This window comes from Bos indicus x Bos taurus, chromosome 23, assembly GCF_003369695.1.
Source record: "Bos indicus x Bos taurus breed Angus x Brahman F1 hybrid chromosome 23, Bos_hybrid_MaternalHap_v2.0, whole genome shotgun sequence".
Lineage (NCBI taxonomy): Eukaryota > Metazoa > Chordata > Mammalia > Artiodactyla > Bovidae > Bos > Bos indicus x Bos taurus.
This window is the reverse complement of record NC_040098.1, coordinates 48529592-48552698: the sequence shown is the minus strand read 5'-3', so window position 1 is coordinate 48552698 and position 23107 is coordinate 48529592. Positions and strand designations below refer to the sequence as shown.

The window sequence follows — 23107 nt, the reverse complement described above, 5'->3', positions numbered from 1 at the left end:
CCAGAACAGGGAGAGGAGAGCCAGAAGTAAAGCCCTGTGTTTCCTACTCTTTTGAACCTCTTATAGGTGTTTTCTGCTTTGTTTTTCTTCCAAATCATACAGTCAAATGCTTAACCTTAGTGTGTCTATTGTTTTAATGTTGGAAGCATTGCTGATAAAATCTTGGAGTCAATTAAGGCTAAACACATCGGCATCGCAGTTGCTCAGGAGAGACCAGGAGGGCTTCCCCCAGAAAGAGAAAGAGATGGTCTGACAGCAGCCCGGGAGAATGTTTTGTTGTGTTTTGGGGAGGATGTGGCCATCGAGGTCTTATCTTTGTGAGGAAAGGAACCGCCCTCTTCCGTGTCCTGTGCTCAGAGGGCTCGGCCATGCTGTGGGGACCCCCTCGAACTCCATGGGGGGTTTTCCATTCCCTTGTTTAGGAGACGGCAGCTGTGATCGCATCTGAGGGTTAGAATTGCACGTTTTAGGTTGACCAGAAAGGGCTCGTGTGTCTGCTGCGGCCTTGCAGCGGCCAGGCTAGGCCCGCCGGTGCCTGGGCAGTGGGGGCCCATCACCTCCACATGGGTAGTTCCCTCGTGCAGAGAAGGTTCACTGGCCCCCTGTGCCATGCAGGTGCTGGTCAGGCAGTCAGGATGCAGAAGGTGACAAAACAAGATGCCCCACCCTGTGGGTGCACGCTGGAGGGGCTTTCCACCCTCAGTACCAGCTCACCTGTGCTTTCTTCCTCTCTGGCTGCGGGTTTGGGTGTCACTGGGGTGAAGGGGCGGTCGAGTGCAGTGGCCCCCCACAGTCAGACCACCTGGGGCTTGGATGGGAGCCTGAGAAAGTTCTCTCCCGATCCTGTGCTTGGCACGCCCGACGCTGGGCCGTGGATAATAACAGGTCATCTGATGCAGTGTAACTGACCAGGAATCTGAAACCCTGGTCACCCTGGGAACTGGGGCGAGAAACTGGCCTGTCAGTTACTCTTAACTTTTAAGACTTGAATGTTTCATCAAAACCAAATAGCTCCGTTGTCACGGTCAGAAGTCCACTGTGGATAAAGGCAGGATTTAGTGTTTATTTAAGCTGCCACCCAACGAGAGAAACTGGCCCCGTGTAGTTCAATTCTCTGTTATTTAAGGACTGATTTTCTGTTCAGTGGATTGTTCATGCTCTTGCTGTCTCTGCAGAAGGGGATGGAGGCGGTGGGATTTATATGCCATGAAAGGGTGTACGTGAAGAAAATCCCTGATGGGCAGGGTCTTAATAAAAAAGATGTATCCTCTAGTGCTTTGCATCCCTGTTGGGCATTGCTTTCCAGATGGCTCAGTGGTAAAGAACCTGCCTGTCAATGTGAGAGGTTCAAGAAACTTCAGTTCGATCCCTGGGTCAGGAAGATCCCCAGGAGAAGGAAATGGCAACCTGCTCTAGCATCCTTGCCAGGAGAATCCCTTGGACAGAGAAGCCTGGTGGCTGTAGTCCATGGAGTGGCAAAGAGTCCGGCATGACTGAGCCCCCAGCATGGGCATTGTTTGAGTATCTTTGTGCCTGAGGTCTGAATTCTGTCTGCCTGTGGATGGAAGTTACTTCTCCATCTATGCAGGGTGTCACCACATCGGTAAACAGAGGCGTAATACCCTCTAGTAAGTGAGTTATTGATATTCCAGTACATGAAAAAGAAGTAGTAGTTTCCAGAGTTTAGGCCACTCTGTAGATGCAGCAGATTGAAAACAGTGGCTGACAGTCCAGAAGGAAGCCGCATCTGGGTCTCACAGCCTCGCCTGTTGGTTCTGTGCTCTCTTCTGTGTTCTCGGCTCCTGACTTTGAAACGAGGAAATGATAGCCATTTGGCGAGGGTCCCTCCCTTCTCACCTTTCCCCGGATGGCTTTGGAGAGAAGCTTCCTCTCTCCTTAGAGCTTGATTTTCAGTCTCCGGTCACTCCTCCCACTTTGTTGGCCTCTGAAGTGCCCCTTTCTTCTCTCGACACTGCACATCTATTTTCCCTCCTTGTGGTCTCTCCTGTAGCTCCCCTGGCTTAACTGCCTTTATAACCAGAGTCAGCAGACATTTATTGCGAGCCTACTTTGCACACATACGAACCCATGCCCCCTGTGAGCACAGACAGGGCTGTGTGTGTTTACTCCACACTCAGTTATTCTCCGGCCTCTCTCTGCTCAGATGTTCTGCCCAGCGTGGTCCTGAGGAGGGTCCTTGACTAATCCCCCGAGTTCTGGGGACAGGCTGTGTTTAAACTCTCTAATAGGTAATTATTAATTTCTCCAGCATTAACTCTGGGGATTATGTGGCTGAAAAGGAGAGATGAAGAAGGAGAACAAAAGAGAATGAAAGAGGTGTGTGATAGAAAATAGGCACTCAGACCCATGTGCAGTCACATTCTTACAAGTGCTATTCACAGCAGGCAAAGGGTGGAAGGAGCCCACCTGCCCTCCAGCGGATGAACAGATAAACATAATGTGGCATGTGCTCGCAGTGGGATATTATACAGCCACAAAAAGGAATGGAGTACTGATACATTCTAACATGACCGATGAACCTTGAAAACCTTGTGCTGAGTGAAAGAAGCAAGTCACAAAGGGTTGTATGACTCCATTCTTACACAGCATCTATAACATGCGGATCTGTAGAGGTGGGGCATGGATTGGTGGTTGCCAGGATCTGGGGTGGCAGGAGTGGGAGCTGCTGCTTAAGGGGTGTGGGTTTTCTTTTTGGGGTGATGAAAATGTTTTGGAACCAGGTAGTGATGGTGATCACACAATACTGTGAGTGTACTAATGCCACTGAATTATTCACCTTGAAGTGGTTCATCTTATTATGCAAATTTCACTTCAGTTTAAAGAAGAATGAAAGCGAGAGAAAGATAATGTCAGAGGTCTATTTCTCTGGATTCAGGATGGGATTAAAAATCCATTCTGTCTTTCTTGCACATGGTGACCTTGTGATATGGCTTGAGTGTAACTGAAGCAATTTGAGCCGATTAATTTCTTTCCTTTGCGCTTTAAAATTTAACATGCTTGGAGTTCACGTCCTGAACACTGAGTGCAAAGCAATATGAAAATTGGTGTTCTGGGCCCAGCGTGCTGCGGCTTCAAAAAAAATTAACCTGGACAGATGTGTCGTCGGTCCTCTAGGTTAGAGTTGGACACGACTTAGTCATTGCACATTCTGGAGGATGGCCCAGGGGCTGGAGTGTGAAACCTGGCGCCACACTTGTCCTGGCTCCTTTTGCCCGTTGGGGACACTGGTGCCCAGGAGAGAGCAAGGAGCGGCCCTGAGTCCTGCTCCTACATTCATTCAACAGACATTCTTGTGCTCTCCAGGGGTATGAAGATGAATGTGTTCTGGACCCTGCTTTTGAGAGGCTTACAGTCTAGCAGGGGAGCTTGGCAGCCACACTGGAACAAGGGGCAGTGGTCGAGGAGGAGCAGGTGGGTCAGTGGTGGTCAGAGAGACCTCCAAAGCATGCTGTCCCGTAGAACTAGCTGTGATGATGGCGTGTTGCCTGACCTGCTTTTGGACACAGTGTCCGCCAGCTGAGTGTGGCTGCCGGACACTATTAACGCAGCCGGTGGGCCTGAGGAGCTGCATTTTTCACTTTTGTCACTTTGCATTTCATCAGCTGCACGTGGCTTCAGCGCAGTCATAGAAGGTGAGATCCACACGAGCCGGTAATTGATCGGCCAGTTGGGTCTGGCTGGGCGGACAAGAGGTAAAGCCACAGGGCAGCTTAACTGGGGAATTGATGCCTTTCCTTTTGTGCATGTTGGGGCTTCAGGTACATGAGGGATGGTGTTGGATGGTGACATGGACCCTTAGGGAGAGCGGTGGACTGGAGATGACCGGTGGGAGCCATCAGCATAAAACCCTGGCTGGGATCCTAAAAGTGAGCTGTGTAGGGAAGCCTCTGCACGGCCTGTGAGTCCTGTTGATAGCTGTGGTGATCACGTGTGCTCTGCCTGGCCACCGAGACTTTTCAGAGAAGCAGATGAGATGATGTGTATGGTAGCGTTGGTAGAGGCTTCAAACATCAGGCGAGTTTTATAATGTCTTTCGGAATGGAGAGGAATGTGTCCCAAATGTTATTTTTCAGACACTAAAGATAAAGGCTCCAGATTCTGGAAGGGTTGCAAGCTAGATCATTCGTAAGGCCCTCCTGCTAACAGATGACCAGGTCCAGGATAAACAGAGGCAAGTATGTCTCCGGCAAGAATGTCAGGGACTCTGGGACATCGTGGAGGGCTCCCTCGGGCTTGTCACTGTGAGCAAACAAACATAAAAGCGGGGTGTCTGGGAGTGCAAATACCAGCACCACTCAGATCCAGAGACCAGCTCGGGGTCCAGGCCAAGCTGGGGGAGTCGTCCCAGAGGGTCCCAAGTGAAGCCAGGGCCCCCCAAGCTTCTAGAAGAGATCGCTGATTCTAGCTTGGTCGTGTTCCTCTTAGAAGCGAATGTACACTTTTTTTTTTTTAATAAAAGCAACTCCAGTTTAAACATTTGGGATGAATTTCAATTAAAAAAAAATTACCTAAAAATTTCCAAACCCCCGAGAAGGTAAAACCAGCAAAAGGAAAGTCATTGGAAGGATGGGAAGACAACGAGGATTCAACCCTCCCAAGGATTTCACATTTTAGAAAAGAAAAACCAAATTAGAAAAGGGAAGATGGCTATATAGGAAATACAAAAAAGGAAACTTGTATACTATATAACAATGATAAAGGACAACCGAAAATGACAAAGTAGACCACGCAGCAACCATGACAACAGCTATTGGAAAGTTTTTTTTTTAATCGTTAAATGTCAAACTTAATAGATGGTTTAAACTATACATTAAATACTCGAGAGAATTGGTGAACTTGTAGATAGATCTGAAGAGATGATTCAGCCCAGAGATGAGGAGGTAAGACATAAATGTGCAGTTTTAAGAAGCGCAGGCATTAGGGGCTTCCTTGGTGGTCCAGTGGTTAAGAGTCTGCCTTGCAGTGCAGGGGACACAGGTTCGATCCTTGATCTGGGGAGATCCCACATGCTGCAGAGCAGCCAAGCCTCTGTGCCACAACTACTGGCCCTGAGAGCTGAAATGAGAAGCCGCCACGATGAGAAGCCCGCACACCGCAACTTGAGCCCAGCCTCCCACTCTCTGCAACCAGAGAAAGCCCGCATGCGGCAGCAAAGGCCCAGTGCCACCGAAAATAGCTAGATACATAAACAAAATTTAAAAAAGAAATGCACAAGTTAGAATGAGAGGGGCTAATATAGTGTCCATGTAAGAGTCATCTCAAAGAAAACTGAAGTCCAGTGTCATCCCAGCAGAATCACAGGAAGCACAGCTCACGTGTGGTCATGGAGCTGTAGCACAGCAAGAACAAGGACGTGAAAGTGACCTGAGACGCCAGGTCGTCCAGGAAGACAGGATGAGTCTGATTCGATCAATACAGACTCACTTCTCTCCTCAGCCAGTGAGGACATTCCACCTAATATTGCTGTGCCATTGAAACCAGAGGTGTGGCAGAGTTGATTTTTCTCTTTGGGCTATCCCATCTGTTTGATTTGACTGAAGACCTCCAATTTATCTATGAAAAAAATGCATATTATGTATACTGGTGTTTACTAAACATAGTCTGATTGCTTCTTTATAGCAGTTCTTAGGCAAAAACGTGGCTCTTTGCTCTCTTTAGGACTTGATAAGGCTGCCACTGTTCAGTTTAACTCTGTCCTTGTGACCTGTGTTTATCTGGAGCCCAAGTGTGCCCTCTCATGTTGGCTGAGGTCTGGGTCTTGTTTCCACTGTAAGATGTGCGTGGTTATAACTACTGAACATCTTTCCAGTCTAAAGTGATGTGAGCGTCTAAGGGGGCAAATGGGGGAGAAGTTCTAAGATGAGGTGTTTAAAATGAAAAGTGACTTGGTTAACCCTTATGGCTAATGATGATATGTAGCCACGAATTTTGGTCCTAGAGCTCTCTATAATATATGTACTGAGTCTGATCTTTAAAACTTATTTGGAATCCAAGGGCAGCCTTGGGAGGTCCTTTATGGTGACTTGATCTGGATTTTGGTGGTGGTCATAGAATCATAACATACATACATCCCCTAAAAGTTCATGTAAAAGCTGGTGAAATCAACAGACTTGCTCCAATACTAACTTGCCAGTGTCAGTTTCCTGGTTTCGTTGTTGTTCTTAGTTATACAGGGTATTACATGGGACCTCTCTCCCCTATTTTTAATGTACCCTATTTTTGCAACCACTTGTCCATCTGTAATTTTTTAAGTGAAATTTAAGGGGAAAATGTCATTTAGAACATAGAGCATGACAGCCAGGAAAACAGCTTCTTCTTGATTTCTATTTATAGGAGCATCAGTTCAGAGAACATGAATACAAATATTTAGAAATATTTGGTGAATCCCGGAGGGTAAAGGGTCATGGGGCTGTGGTTAAAAATTGAGTTGGAGAGTTTAGCTCAGTGTCTCTATGACCACTTAAGTTTGGAAGCTTATCACAGAAATGTCAGAAGGCCACCATTGTTACAACTCATGGAAAACTAGCTAGAACTTTGTGTCACCTAAAATGAAATCAACTTGTGCCAGAGCATGAAAAGATGATTATTGTTGTCAATGGAATGGTGATTTTAAAAAAAAGGGGTTTTTGGTTTTTCAAGTTTGGTCTAAAGTGGAAGCATTAAGCATTTGGAAAATGTAGAATTTATTGTGGAATGAACATATGATTGACCTTGAACAATGGGGGTTTAAACTGTGTGGATCCACTTACATGGGGATTTTTTTCAGTAGCAAATATTACACACTACACAGTGCATGGCTGGCTGAAGCTGAGGATTTGGAGAAACTGAGACTATGGAGCACCAGCTACAAGTCACACTCGGATTAACCCCCCAGTTGTTCAAGGGTCAGTTGTAATTCTGTTAACTAAGCCATATGAATTAACCATTGAATGAGTCCAGTTAGTGAGAGAGTTATGAATTTGTGATACTCTTAAATATATAAATAGATTATTTCAATCTTTTCCCTCCCTCTTTCTTCTTTTATATTTGCAGTTGGTGTCTTTATTTTTCTCTAGACAACTTTAGTGAATATAATTCCGATTTTGTGGGATGATATTCAGAAGATACTTACATTAAAATATCTTTATCATCAAGTTAAGCAGGTAGTGAGAAAAAGAAAATAACCTTCAGTAAGATGAGTCAAGAAAAACAGAATCCACAAATAAACAATATTATTTAATATTTATTATTTAATGTCTGCAGAGATTAAATAATAGAATACTTTGGAAAACTTTCTGGCAATAAATTTGAAAAATTAAACTCAAATTGACAAACCTCTAGAAAATACACACTGACTTGAAGAAAGAAAAAAGATATCTTGTTTAAAGGAAAGATATGTTTAAAGGAAAATGAATAATTAAAAATGTTCACCAAAGGAAAACACCAGGATCAGATGCTACCAATAAGCTTCCCACACTTTCCAGGAAGAGATCATTTCTTGAAAGAGAATGAATGTTCTCCAGCTTATTCCAAGAGCAAGCATAACTTAAAATCAAACAACATCATGAGATGAGACCATCATCAGAGTCACGTAGGAACACGAATGTCAAATTTTCAAATCATAAACTGGAACGGTAGCAGAATACCATGTGACACCGTCAGGTCAATGTCATGGGCTGTGTTTGCGTCCCCAGAATTTATACTGTAGAAACCCTTATCCCCAGTGAGACAGTACTAGGAAGTGGGGCCTTTGGACGGTAATGAGGTCTAGGTGAGGTCATGAGGGTGGAGCCCCAGGACAGAATTAGTGTCCTTATAAGAGATGAGAGCTCACGGTCTGTCCCTCTGCCTGCTTGCACCAAGGGAGGCTATGTGAGGACATGACTGGGAAGGGCCAGGACCTTCAAGACCAGCCCTGCTGGTACCCTGATCTCCAGTTTCCAGAACTATGAGAAATATATGTTTGCCGTTTAAGCTGCCTGATCTGTTGCGTTTTTGTTATAGCAGCTATAGCTCACTGAGATGGTCAAGGAGGCAGTTTGTTGTCGGGTCCACAGCTGGTAACATGTCTCTTCCTTCCCTGTTGTGTAGCTTCAGCAGCACTGGGCTGGACTCCAGCACAAAACCGAAATGAGCATCCTCCCCTTCTTCCTGGTTTTAAAGGAAGTGATTCCAGTGTATCACCGTGAAGACGGTTGTTAGTGTAGGCTTTTACACAGACTCCTTATCGGATTCACGGAGTTCTTTCTATTCCTGGTTTGCTAGTTGAGAAGAGACTCAAGAGGCAGTTTAACCAAGTGTGAGGAATGGACCTTATTTAGCTCCTAATTTCAATAAATCCACTGTAGAAAGACAGTTTTTGAGGCATTTGAGGAAATTAATGATGGGCTTGGTATAGGAGGACAGTGAAGAATTATTTTAACTCAGCTGTGATCATACATTGCGATTGTGTAAGAAAATGCCTACTTTTGTGGGGAGTTCCCTGGTAGTCTAGGGGTTAGGATTAGGCACTTCAATGCTGTGTCGCAGAGTTCAATCCCTGGTTGGGGAACTGAGATTCTGCAAGCTGCATGATCAAAAAAAAAGAAAGAAAGAAAATGTTCACTTTTAATTTCTTTATTGTAATATACACAAAACATAAACTATACCACTTTAGCCATTTTCCTGTACACGCTCTATGACTTTAAGGACATCCACAGTGTTGTGTAGCAATCAACCACCATCATCCCCAGAACCTTTCAATCTTCCCCAGCTGAACCCGGGCCCCATTAAACACTCACTTGTCACACACCCAGACCCTGGAAACCACCATTCTTCTTTCTATCTGTAAGAATTTGATGATCCTTTGTTCGTTTTAATTGCTAAGTCATGTCCAACTCTTTTGGGGCCCCGTGGACTGCAGCCTGCCAGGCTCCTCTGTCCATGGGATTTTCCAGGCAAGAAGACTGGAGCGGGTTGGCATTTCCTTCTCCGGGGATCTTCCTGACCCAGGGGTGGAACCCACATCTCCTGCATTGCAGGCAGATTATATACTATTGAATCACCTGGCAAGGAGTGATTACTCTGGGCATCTCACATAAGTGGACCCCTATTTGTCCCTTTGTACTGTCTTATTTCACTTAGCAAAATGTCCTCAAGGTTTATCCCTATGGTAGCATGTTTCAGAATGTCTACTCTCATGGCTGAATAGTACTCCATTGTGTGTATGGACCACATTTTGTTTATCCTTTCATCCATGGTGGATATTGGTTCGTTCCTATTTTTTTGGTCGTTGTGAATAATGCTGCTATGAACATGGTGTACAAACATCTGTTGGAGTCCCTGATGTTGATTCCCTGTTGATTCTTTTGGATGTCCCCACATAGCCCAAAGTGGAATCCCTGGATAATCATATGATAATTCTGTTTTTTTTTTTTTGAGGAATAATTTTTTTCCCACAGCAGTTGCACCATTTTACATTCCTACCAGGAGTGCAGTGCACAGGGGTTTTACTTTCTCCATATCCCCACCAACATATCTTAAGAAAAATGCCATTCCCATAGAAACTCAGCACACCACTAGCCAATGGGCAGTGGAGACCACCCCCCCCAACCCCCCCCCCCGCCTGGATAGCTTTCATGCTTAGCTGTGGTCTTGCCTAGATTTTCCCTGGGTATCTGTAAAATTCCCATCATGTCTCTGAAAGGAAGGACTTCAGGAGCAAAAGAAAAACTAACTACTCTGTGATCTGTTGATGCACATATATGAGGTAAAACTGTTCATTTTTAAAAGGCAAGGGACTGCCAGACACTGTTCATGACCCGAGGTTCCTTTTGGGTGGAGGGTGGGGGTTGGCTTCGGAGAGAAATATTGATTTCCTTCCAGTTTTTAAGTTGGGTGCTGGTTTCTTTGGTGCTTTGTTATTATGCTTCACTACCTCTGTAAACTCACATATATAAACATACTTTTGCATGTTATACATTTTACATTTATACTTTTACATTTATAATCTTAACCCAGTAACATTTATTCTTTCCTGCTGTGGCCCCTATCTGTTGGCCAGAGGTCCGGTGCTGCTCTGAAATTTCAACTAGTATTCGTCTGAGGCAAGGAGAGAGAATAGAGGGAGTTCTATAAAGCTAAATTGATTCAACTCCAAGGATTGTGTATATCCTTGAATTATGTCCTTCCTACTCAATTTGGTGTTAAAAGGACCTTTAAAAATAAAATCAGAGCGTCGAAAGGGTGCAGTTTATTGTCTTATTTGCTCTATTTTCCTTACAAAAGGTAAACAGAAACAGTAGATGCCCTTGTGTAAGGTCATTACTGTTAAAAAAAAAAAAAGAAGTGTTTTCAGGGGTCCTTGAAATGAAAAATTCTAGGAATTGTTGCCTCAGAGAACACAGCTCTGTATTCAGTAGCCAAACTCCAAGGCTGATGATATTCAAGACTGGGATTTCACTCACCTTCCTTTCCAGAGAATGTATTATACTCTCCCATTTAAAAAGCTCATTTAGAGGAACATTAATCGGCCCTGTGTGAAGACTCAGGAGTAGGTCTACCGACACCCAGCTCAGGGGACCTACAGTCTCAAATACCACCAGCTGATGAAGCTTACAATTAACATTTACCGAGCACTTCTCTACCATTGACTGTTTTGTACGGACTCTTTCAATCTTCAGGAATGTTATTTTTTCCCATTTAACTGATAACTGCAACTTTGGCTAACATCTTGCTCAGAATCACTGGAGTAAGATAACGGGGAGCTGGAATTCACAACCCCTGGGGAGCTCCCCGCTGTGGTCCACACTCCTGGTTACTACTTCACTGGATTCCACCCACAGCACCATCTTTGAGAAGCCAGAGGCAGGGGCTCCCGAAGAGGTAGGAGGCAGTGGATCCCCCGCTCAGCCCTCTCTCACCCCGATGTTTAAGGAGCCCAGTTCACGCAGCTTAAAGGGGGAAAGGCTAAGCTCATTGGAACCCTTGCATGTGTGCTAAGCTGCTTCAGTCGTGTCTGACTCTGTGACTCCATGGACGGTAGCCGACCAGCCTCCTCTGTCCATGGGATTCTCCAGGCAAGAATACTGGACTGTTTTACTATGGTAGTCTTCAAACACACTTGTAGGCAGTGATTTAATTGTACTTACTTCTTGCATCTATATGAGACATTAGCAAATGCACTGTGTAAATTCAGTTGTGGGCAGAAGATTTAGGGAGAGAGGAGGCATTCCAAGCATACTTCAGTTACTGGTAGCTGAGGTCTCATAGGAAGATTGAGGAAGATGCTATGGCATTGACCGAAGGGGCATAAAACGTTTGGGTGGGAAAGCTTAACACGAGCTGGGCAGCAATCAGAGACGCCTGGGGGACTGAGGAGACCATGCATGTCCTCCAAGAAGGATAAAAGAACAACAGCAGGAGGAAGTTGAGTCCTTCAAGGTCACACTGAGGAGAACTGGGGAAATGAACATTATAAGGCCGTGAGTTCTAATTCACACGGTAATAAAATGGAGGGCTTTGAACTACGCTTCTATTTTCTCCTTTTTAGACTCTTTATCTCTCTCTTCACATCTGTCTGCGAGCGGCTGCCAAGACCCTTCCTTAGTCACACACATCGCCTCCCAGGATTTCGACATCCCTTCTCAAGAACTGCACGCAGCTTCTCCCCTTCCTGGCAAGGTCAGACGCACCTTCTCTCTCCTTCCCTCCCTCTCTCTCATCCTCTCCGGCTCTCCCTTCTCTTCTTGTGTCGTTTGCCTCTTACCTGTAGCAAATCACCCAAGACATAGTGGCTCGGAACAAGGGATCCTCTCTCACAGTCTCGTGACAAGACGAGGACGAATGGGGTGGCTCCCCCTGGAGGGCGTTCATGCAATTGCAGCCAGGTGGTCTCTGGTAGGGGTTGGGTGATCCCAAGTCTGCACTGCGTTGGACATCCAAGATGGCGTCTTCATACTACGTCCGGCGGACCCCCTGAGGTGGCTGGGGACTGAGTGGACTCTTTCCTCCCTCCTCCCTCCTCCCTCCTCCCTTCTCCTTCCATGTCCTTATACACCACACAGCCTCTCTACATGGTTACCTTCGACTTCCTTGTAGCGTAGGGGGTTCAGAGTAGTGGGACTTCTTACCTGGTAGCCATCTTGCCTCAGACATGCATCCCAAGACACCTAATCAGAAGGAAAGTCAAAACTTACGAGTTAGTCTCAGGAGTCACTCCTCACCATTGTTGCTGCCTCTTGTTGGTCCAGAGAAGGTCACAGAGCCAGCCCAGGGGAGAGCAACCACCCAGGGGTGTGAATGCAGGAAGGTTTGGTTTACTGGGGGTGGCATACCTCTCCAAGGACTAACGTTTCTCATGAATTGAAATGTCTGTCCCTTTCTCTCTTCCTGACTGAAATACCTTGTCACTGCTTTGTACCTTGTTTGCATTCATAGTTTTTTCTGTTGTTTATATTAATGACTTCTTTGAGGAATTCTTAGGCATTCTCTCAAAAGAATCTTAAGAATATGCTTTCATTTCTTGATACTAAAATTTCAGCACCCAAGAAGGCCTATAGAATAGCTCTGTGACTGTTTTTTAGAAAGTCTCTTTGGGAAATCAGATTCGGTTCGCCTTTTAACCACTGATGATAACACAGCAGACTAAAAAGGCAGATCAGTTTTAGAGAAAAGTGATCCACCATGAGGTGTGGGTGTCCTTGGATGAACTCCCCAACAATGATGCTTTTCATGCTTGGCCACTAATTTAAAAACCTGTTCTCTTGTTGAGGCTAAATGGTGACTTGCTTTCCGTCTGGACCTTCTTTTTTTGTTTGTTTTTCATACTTATATTCAAACTCTTTTACACAAATGAAAGTTTACCCTTTTTTTTGAACAACTCCCTCTCCTCTTACCCTTCCAAAGGGATAAGTTGAAACTAAAAGATTTGTTGCACAGTCACATGGCAGTTTCAGAAATTCTTGAAAATCCCATACCCATGGATAGCTTAACTTCCCCTAGCTTCTGCAATGCCATTGAGGTCTCAAGCTCATATAAAGAGTTATTGGCGGCTTTTTCTTCTTTTTTTTTTAAAACACTAAATCTGCAAAGCTTTTTTCTGGTGATTATGGAGAACAGCACAAGTGGTAGAAAGTGGGCCACTGGAGGTGGCAAAGAACTTCTTTTTTCCTACCCACAAGCCCTGAAGAAACTCTGCCAACAAGGATTAATTTGCTCATGAGATCTTACTGTGGTTGCCATTAAGAAAGAAAAAAAAAAACCATCAGGAACAGCAGGGCAGAAGCATTTCTGAGCTCGGGGGAGAAGAGTTGGGTTTTGTGGTGGGAAGTGGGGTGTTGGTTTTTCTCTCCTACAGTGACGAGGCTGACAGCATTTCTCTCCCTCGGACTCTGTGTGGACATCTGAAGGCCAGCCCGGAAGGAGGATAATCAGTAGCTTGTAGTTTTCTGTAGTTTGGCTTTATTAAAAGCAGGGGAAAGATTTCATTTTAAAAAAGCCTTCAGGCAGTTCCCTGGTGACCTCATGGTTAGGATTTGGCTCTGTCACTGCAGGGGCTCAGCTCCATCCCTGGTTGGGGTATTGAGATCCAGCGAGCCACGTGGAATAGCCAGAATATGGGCAAGAAAAAACGTGTCGATTCGATCCTTTCCCAGTTTTTAAGAAAGCCTTGGACAACAGCATGTCACCCCATTGGTGGTGTGTTTGCACATTTCTGTCCTCATACTTGGGTTCCATAGACAAGTTAGGCAGACCCCTGCAACTTCAAACTCAGAGGGTCCCTCCTCGCAGAGTTATTCAGCCCCCAGTTTCCTCCAGGAGAAGGAAGCAGTGGACTTCAATTAGAACAATGTTTTCTACGAAGCTTCACACTAAGCCCCTCAACAAAAATTTCCACCAGCCACCAGGCAAAATATGGCAGACCCTGAAAGCTTCAGACCCAGGCGGAATGCACCCCCGACTACCAGGACCCCCACCAAAGGTCAGCTCAGGGCTGCCCTGGGTCTTGTCAGCTGCTTGGTGGGGAGAGAAGGAAGCAACCCGAGGGGCCAGGGCAACTGGAAGAAGAGGGGCTGGGAGGGGTGGGTGGGGGGCTAGACGGCAGAGGCAAGTCCCGGTCACTGATTCCTGAAGTCCTGCAACTTCTGGGAAGCCCCCATTCTCCCACCTGTGCAGATGATGACCCCTTAAGCAAAGCGTTTAAATAACTTGCTTTCATGCGACCTGATTAAGCTATTTAAAGTCTTTAAATAGAATCTAAGCGTTGTATTTAATCCTTGAGTAAAATGAAGGATTTTTGTCTGAGCCTGGCCGCCTAGCCCATGGTTCCTTCCACCACCCCCGACCCCCTCTCAGAAGCCATGGGTAACTGGTAATCCTCTTATGAATGAAAACGGGGGACTTGCTCGAGGTGAGCCTGTGGCACTCAGCCAAGTAACAACAGCTGTCACTCTCTCTCGTTTAATCCTATAGTGGAGTACGACAAGGAGTTCTCCCCTCGCCAGCGACACCACAAAGAGTTCAAGTTCAACCTATCCCAGATTCCTGAGGGTGAGGCGGTGACGGCTGCAGAGTTCCGAATCTACAAGGACTGTGTTGTGGGCAGTTTTAAAAACCAAACTTTTCTTATCAGCATATACCAAGTCTTACAGGAGCATCAGCACAGGTATGGAGGCTCAAGGAACCCCAAAGGGTCGGGCTGGGCCCCGTTTCTCACCCCATCACCCTGTAACCCCAAGCGTGTCTGGGGAAGGTGGCTTGGAGTTCAAGGGCAGCCCACGGGCGTGACGAGGGATGTGTTCCCAGTGCTAGTTTAGCGGGCGAGAAGATACTTTTGCTTTTACGGTGAAGATTTCCCAATAGTTTTCTTTTCTGAAGCTAGCCAGTGAATAGTAATTACTAAGCACCCTTTGTGATCAGAAACAGAACCGACTGGGAACTGGTTCCCACTATTGCTTAGGCTGTCTTCTGAATGGAGGGTGAGGGTGGCTGACAGGTTCATACTTGAAAATTATATGAGGATGCTTACAAATGCTACTGAGTCAAGTGAATAGAAGGCTATGTGCTAGTGATACAATATATACGTATATTTTGGTTGGCCAAAAAGGTCATTAAGATAATTGCATGAATGAACTTTTGGTCAAAAACCTGAATGAACGTTTTGGTCAACCCAATATAATGTCTTTGAGAGAGTGTGTGTGTGTGTATGAATTAATGTGTCTGAAATGTATTTTTTTAATCATGTAGATGCGACAGAACAGTAGACTTTATTTTTTTCCATGTCTGTATTATTCTTTTTTTTTTAAATTATTTATTTTATTTTATTTTTAAACTTTACAATATTGTATTAGTTTTGCCAAATATCGAAATGAATCCACCACAGGTATACCCGCGTTCCCCATCCTGAACCCTCCTCCCTCCCCTACCCTCCCTCTGGGTCGTCCCAGTGCACCAGCCCCAAGCATCCAGTACCGTGCATCGAACCTGGACTGGCGACTCATTTCATACATGATATTATACATGTTTCAATGCTATTCTCCCAAATCTTCCCACCCTCTCCCTCTCCCACAGAGTCCATAAGACTGATCTATACATCCGTGTCTCTTTTGCAGTCTTGTACACAGGGTTATTGTTACCATCTTTCTAAATTCCATATATATGTGTTAGTATACTGTATTGGTGTTTTTCTTTCTGGCTTACTTCACTCTGTATAATAGGTTCCAGTTTCATCCATCTCATTAGAACTGATTCTAATGTGTTCTTTTTAATGGCTGAGTAATACTCCATTGTGTATATGTACCACAGCTTTCTTATCCATTCATCTGCTGATGGACATCTAGGTTGCGTCCATGTCCTGGCTATTATAAACAGTGCTGTGATGAACATTGGGGTACACGTGTCTCTTTCCCTTCTGGTTTCCTCGGTGTGTATGCCCAGCAGTGGGATTGCTGGATCATAAGGCAGTTCTATTTCCAGCTTTTTAAGGAATCTCCACACTGTTCTCCATAGTGGCTGTACTAGTTTGCATTCCCACCAACAGTGTAAGAGGGTTCCCTTTTCTCCACACCCTCTCCAGCATTTATTGCTTGTAGACTTTTGGATCACAGCCATTCTGACTGGCGTGAAATGGTACCTCATTGTGGTTTTGATTTGCATTTCTCTGATAATGAGTGATGTTGAGCATCTTTTCATGTGTTTGTTAGCCATCTGTATGTCTTCTTTGGAGAAATGTCTATTTAGTTCTTTGGCCCATTTTTTGATTGGGTCATTTATTTTTCTGGAGTTTAGCTGTAGGAGTTGCTTGTATATTTTTGAGATTAGTTGTTTGTCCGTTGCTTCATTTGCTATTATTTTCTCCCATTCTGAAGGCTGCCTTTTCACCTTGCTAATAGTTTCCTTTGTTGTGCAGAAACTTTTAAGTTTAATTAGGTCCCATTTGTTTATTTTTGCTTTTATTTCCAATATTCTGGGAGGTGGGTCATAGAGGATCCTGCTGTGATGTATGTCAGAGAGTGTTTTGCCTATGTTCTCCTCTAGGAGTTTTATAGTTTCTGGTCTTACATTTAGATCTTTAATCCATTTTGAGTTTATTTTTGTGTAAGGTGTTAGAAAGTGTTCTAGTTTCATTCTTTTACAAGTGGTTGACCAGTTTTCCCAGCACCACTTGTTAAAGAGATTGTCTTTAATCCATTGTATATTCTTGCCTCCTTTGTCAAAGATAAGGTGTCCATAGGTGTGTGGATTTATCTCTGGGCTTTCTATTTTGTTCCATTGATCAATATTTCTGTCTTTGTGCCAGTACCATACTGTCTTGATAACTGTGGCTTTGTAATAGAGCCTGAAGTCAGGTAGGTTGATTCCTCCAGTTCCATTCTTCTTTCTCAAGATCGCTTTGGCTATTCGAGGTTTTTTGTATTTCCATACAAATTGTGAAATTATTTGTTCTAGCTCTGTGAAGAATACCGTTGGTAGCTTGATAGGGATTGCATTGAATCTATAAATTGCTTTGGGTAGTATACTCATTTTCACTATATTGATTCTTCCAATCCACGAACATGGTATATTTCTCCATCTATTAGTGTCCTCTTTGTATTATTCTTGTTTCCTGAAATGAGGCCACACCATTTTACAAAAGAACTGTGTTCTTGGGGCTGCCTAGCAAGTAAAAGAATCCTTCCATGGGGTGATTTTTTAGAGCATTGGAGGGGCTAAGGGATGAAGTAGTACAGCATTTTATTTCAGTCCTACAGAGACAGAGAACAAGCCTATGACCTTGAAATTTTGCTTAGTCCTTAGGGCTAAGCTGAGTGGTTTGGTCAAATGGAGAGCTTGGGGCAGAGGTCAGCGCTGCCCGTGGTTCTCGTCGGGTAGCAAGTGGGAACTTGGCACGTGATAGGATTTTCTGGCAATAATATGGTAAATCTGAAGATAAAAGTAAGAGAATGCAAAGGGAAGGGAACTCCCCACCCCTTTGTTTATGGACTCTATTAGCTTGGGTTTCATAAACCAACTCCAGATTCTTGCTTTTGGTCCTGGAAGTCTGTTGACTTCCCAAGAAGGTCCAAAAGTCTCGGCCAAGAAGGTCCAAAGGAATGAGTTTCGTTTCTCCTGGACTTACGGGTCTGTCTCAATACACGCACTAAAATAATAACAAATGTGAACTTTGCCCCACACAAGAACTGTTTTGAGAGCACTGCTGACATTTGACCCTGATGCATATTCAGGTCCATTATGAGGAAAGTGGAGAAGGAAGGACGTGCCAGGCTTTGGGGACACACGCTGGTGTGGGCATACACACTGACCGCTGTAGGTGAATCTCAGCCACATGATAATACGTAATAAGTGAAATAGAGCCACTGTGGGATCTTTATTACAGACCAAAAGTTCAGATTGGAAGGGAAGTTTTCTGATGTCTGATTATCACTCCTAAATTAAAATATATCGATCAATTTAACTGTTAAGGGCCTCTGTTTAGAAGTAAATTCTTCATTGCTAGCTTTTCATCTTTCAGTATTTCAGAGAAATTCAGTATTCAGTGATTCTTTGGAATAGCTTGGTTTTGTCGTCCAGTCCCTAAGTTGTGTCCAACTCTTTGCAACTCCATGAACCGCAGTACACCAAGCTTTTCTGTCCTTCACCATCTCCCTGAGTTTGCTCAAACTCATGTCCATTGAGTCAGTGATGCCATCCATCCGTCTCATCCTCTGGCATCCCCTTCTTTTGCCCTCAGTCTTTCCCAGCATCAGGGTCTTTTCCAGTGAGTGAGCTCTTCGCATCAGGTGGCCAAAGTATTGGAGCTTCAGCTTCGGCATCAGCCCTTAATGAGTATTCAGGACTGATTTCCTTCAGGATTGACTGGTTTGATCTTGCTGTCCACGGGGCTCTCAAGAGTCTTCTCTAACACCACAGTTTGACAGCATTAGTCCTTCGGTGCTCAGCCTTCTTTATGGTCCAGCTCTCACATCTGTTTATGACTAATTTAGCCATTGACTTTCAGTTTGCCTAATTATCAGTCTCATTGCCTTTCTGTGTTGGAAATAATCTGCTGGTGCCTTTTTGGCTCAGACTTCTGTTTGGAAAGCATAGTTTCCTCTGTTCTGCAGGATAAGCTTCATGGTGAAAACACTGGATTGGAGCTTTTGTGACTATGAATTTTTTTTCAAAATTATTATTATTTTACCAAAGAGAGAGAGTACACGCTAGCAGACTATTTGTGAGGTTTACATTGAGCTTCAGCCAGAAGTGAACAGCTGCCTTGAGCTTCAGATGCTGGTGTCAGGCTTCCTCCAGGCCAGCAGTGAGCTTGGAAAACAGACTCCCCAATGGTCCCAACCTTTGATGACTCCCTGTCAAAGCTGTAATCGCTCTGCCTTCTAGGACGGGAGTATTTGGCGATGGATATGTTTAACTTTTGTGCATAGGAAAGGGGAAATCCTGGGAGAATTGGGAGAATTTCGTGCTTTTGAAGAGTTCCAGGTTGGCCAGGAGGAGATTGTCTTTTCTTATCAGTGGCCTGGAGCCCAGAATGCCTGTGGCCTCCTCGTTTTCTTTCACAGGCCTCCAGATTGAACCGTGGGACCCCTTCTGGGGAAGGTCCCATCTCCCCATCTGTACCATCTTGGAGTGTCTTGGCTAAAAAGGACTCTCCCAGCTCATGAAGAAACATAGCTGTCTAATCTGTGTTTCAGTGAAATTTGTAGCATCTGATGGATCAGCTTAAGACATGTGTGTGTTGCAAAAGAGTTGGCCTCCTTGAAAAAGAAAAAAAAAAAGGCAGGTTTTTCATTGCTGAGTCATACCCTCAGCTGGGGCTGAAGGAGTTCTGTGTCAGACCTCCTGCTATAAAGGGCAGCTAGGGAGTCTGACCCAGGGAGGGTCAGGAAAGATGCTTGGAAGGGAGGCTTTTGCTGTGAACTCTGCAGAAACCTCATGCCTCTGGTAAAAAATCACTGAACCAGGTAAGTTAAAAAACAGCGATGATTAGATGGTGTTTGTTGAAGCAACTGATACATTATTCAAAACCTGAGATTAAGCCTAGAGATGAAATCTAAGTCCTGAAAAGAACTGGAGCAACTCGTGGAGTGGAGAGGGGTTGGCAACCCAGAAGCACACATGTGCTCTTTGTAGTCTGTTTATTTATTTTTAACTTTTTATTCTGTATTGAGGTATAGCTGAGTAATACTGTGGTAGTTTCAGGTGGACAGTGCAGGGACTCAGCCATACATATCCATGTACCCATTCTCCCCCAAACTCCCCTCCCATCCAGGCTGCCGCATCACAGGGAGCAGAGTTCCCTGTGCTCTGTAGTAAGGTCCTTGTTGTTTACCCATTTTATTTTTAAAAATAATTTATGTATTATTTTTGGTTGTGCTGGGTCTTCATTGCTAGGCGAGGGCTTTCTGTAGTTGTGGTGAGAGTTACTCTTCATTGTGGTGCACGGGCTTCTCACCGGGGTGGCTGTTCTTGTTGGATCACCAGCTCTAGGGCCCTCGGGCTCAGTAGTTATGGCCCGGGGCTTAGTTGCTCTCCAGCATCTGGAATCTTCCCGGACTAGGGATCGAACTTGTGTCCCCTGAATTGGCAGGTGGATTCTTATCCACGGTGCCACCAGGGAAGTTGCTTTGTTAGTTACCCATTTTAAATACAGCAGCGTGTACATGTCTATCCCAGACTCCCTAACTCTCCCTTCCCCCCATTTTTAACTCTGTAGTATGGAGTGGGGTTGGTAGTTTAAGATGAGTTTGCTGTTAAAATCTGATGTTAGGAATTGTTATATGTTTATGATGACCCTGGTGGAAACTGGCAGTTATATCATGCTCAGAGTTTGGGAAAAACCTTCCCAAATCCCTTCCTTAGAGTTTAGCCATGACCGCATCAGACAGCTGGGTAGGCACTTTACGCTATAGGAGGATGAAATGTGGCATATATACATTGTGTCAAGTCCAGATTAGGCCTAAAGTGTGCTCTGCTTACTCAAAGTCACCCCCATGCTGTGGGGACAGTCCCAAGGTGAAGTGCCAGAAGGAGGGAAACGGTCCCCTTATGGCACATCTTGCATCTTCAACTCCTCAGCTTGGATAAGAACATCTCAAGGATGCTCCTGTTTGGGTAGCACAGGAGACAGCTCTGGGTAAAAATGTGTCTGTTAGAATTCAGGCCTTTGGCTCTTGAGGACTCCTGGTGGGAAAAACCTCTGCAAACCTTCATTGATCTATTGGTCAACCATGGATGTGTTAGCAGCTTTTCCAAAGGAAAGGTGTGGAGGCAATGAAAGACTAAATCACAGGTAAGTAGTTGTACTTAGTCACGGTGTGGTGTTTTTGTCCATTTACTTTGCATTTTCTCCTGCAGCGCGTCCATGCTAAGCTGTCTTCATACTTGGAGGGTAAAGGCTGCTCTGACTAACTGTCAACCTTTTGTTATCACGTGTGGCAGCGTGATGGTAGCATGCCGCTCAGTTCATAGGTACTCATGTGCCTTTATACTGATAGTGCAATTTGGGGGCCTTTAGGAATATCGTTCTCATCTGTATTTCTTATTTGGTTAAAGATATACTTTACCTCTTAATTCACTTTTGTATATCTGGAAGTCAAACAGCATCTCTTGGAAGCCAGACAGAAATGTTTTCAGTGTCTGAAAGATGGTTCTGTTTGGTCCATGGGTCGGCCCCACGTGCCTCTGCTAGCTGTGAAATTCTGTACTCTGGGCATGTATATGTCGCTTGGCAGTGATAGTGTGTCTTCTGTGTGTGTGATAACTTTCTTTTTTGTGTTTTATCATGGTGCAGTCTTTTGTAAGACATTTAAGCGAGAATTAATTACCAGATCGAAAAGTCAGTTCCTCCTGGTATAAGCAACAGCACAACTTACTCCTCTGTTTGCAAACAGAGGGAGTGGGAGGCAAACAAACAGAGGCAAAGTGGGAGTTTTTTTTGTATAGATATAGTTTTCTCAGTTTGGATCATATGCTTCATCCTAATTTTAGCATCGTTTTTAGCACTGGAAGATGTGCAGCTTTGAATCAAGGAAGCAGGGCAATTCTGTGGTGGAGTTGGTTTTTAAAACCGAGAAAGATTTCCCTAGGCTGCCCAGAGGCTATGCTGGTGGAGTCCCCAGGAAGAAGGCCAGACTGAATTATTGTTTATGTGACTAAGTTCATCAGTTCTGACCTGTTTTTAAGATAGAATATAATTGTCCCAGGAGAGAAAATAACTGTCGAAAGGCAAAAGCAGTTTTCCAGAATTTTAAATTTGACACACTTCTCTGAACCATTCACGGAGATCGGAAACAGAGGAATCAGTCAGGAGGGTCTTGGAGAAGAGTCCAGGTTGGGACAGGTCTGAGTCATGATTAGATGCTGAGAGCCTGTGAGATATGGAAGTATTTAGACCAGCAGAATGAGCTCTACTCTATAGTTCTGGGTATTTGAGAACGATGGACGTAGATTAGAGAGTTTAGATATAAGAATAAAAAAACCTAGTTGACCCGGGACCGCTTATTGAAAATACTGTCCTTTTTCCATTCACATCAGTGGCATCTTTGTCATAAATCATGTGACCACTTAAGTGTGGGTCTGTGTCTAAGATCTTTGTTCTGCTCTGTTGGTTGATTTTTCTCTTCTTGTACCAATATTATGCTCTTGAGTCTTTTAGTTTTAAGGGAAGTCTTGATATCTGGCATGTAAGTTCTCCAAATTTGTTCAAGCTTTTCTCGGCTGTTGATGGTCCTTTGTAGTTCCATGTATACTATAAAATCAGCATTTCAGTTTCCACAAAGAAGCTCTGTGCTGAAATTCTGAATCTACTTGGAATTTTGTCAGATTTAGAGCTCAATTTGGGATGAATTGACTCTCGCTAATTGTGAGTGGTCCAGTCCAAGAATGTTTATTTAGGTTTGCTTTTAACTTCTCTCAGTAACCTTTTACAGTTTGTGGGGGTCTTGAATGTTTTTATTAGAATTATTCCAAGTATTGAAGTTTCCATCCTATTGTGAGTGGTATTGTTATCTTTTAAAAATTTCAGTGTCTGATTATTTTTTGCTGTACCCATAGAAATAACAATTGATTTTTAGATATTGATCTTATATCCAGCAACCTTGCAAATGTACATAGTCTAATAATGTTTCTCTGCACTATTTTAGAATTTCCATGAATATAATCATGTCATCTATAAATATTTTAAATTTTTCATCATAGTTCTTATATTTTTGCTTCTGTTATTGTGCTTGCTGGACATCCAGTGTAATATTGAATTCCATTCAGGTTTCTGGTAGGTTTCTAATCTGACATTGGAAATCTGTCAGATTTCTGATCTAAGGGAGGAAGCATTTAATCTGTACCATTAAGGACAATGTTTGTTATAAATGTTTTTGTAGATACTCTGAATAGACTTAGGAAATTCTCCTCTATTCTTACTTTGCTATGAGTTTTTTAAAATTAGAAATTATGTGGATTTTTTTTCTGAATTTTGGGGCATGATTGTAGTTAGTCCTTCATATATCCATGGGTTCTACATCTGTGGAGTCAACCAACTACGCATCAAAATATTTTTTAAAGATTTCAGGAAGTTCCAAAAAATTTGAATTGCTATGTGCTTGCAACTATTTACACAGCACTTACATTGTATTAGGTA

General features: G+C 44.0%; 1 protein-coding gene across 2 annotated transcripts in view; it reads left to right on the top strand.

Moving 5' to 3' along the window:
• The window catches only part of BMP6 (bone morphogenetic protein 6), a 152446-nt gene that overhangs the window by 109271 nt on the left and 20068 nt on the right, over nucleotides 1-23107 (top strand). For both annotated transcript variants that reach the window (XM_027525376.1, XM_027525375.1), the window contains exon 2: nucleotides 14452-14644. In XM_027525376.1, the coding sequence (XP_027381177.1) occupies nucleotides 14452-14644 (193 nt within the window). The remainder of the gene's footprint in view (nucleotides 1-14451; nucleotides 14645-23107) is intronic.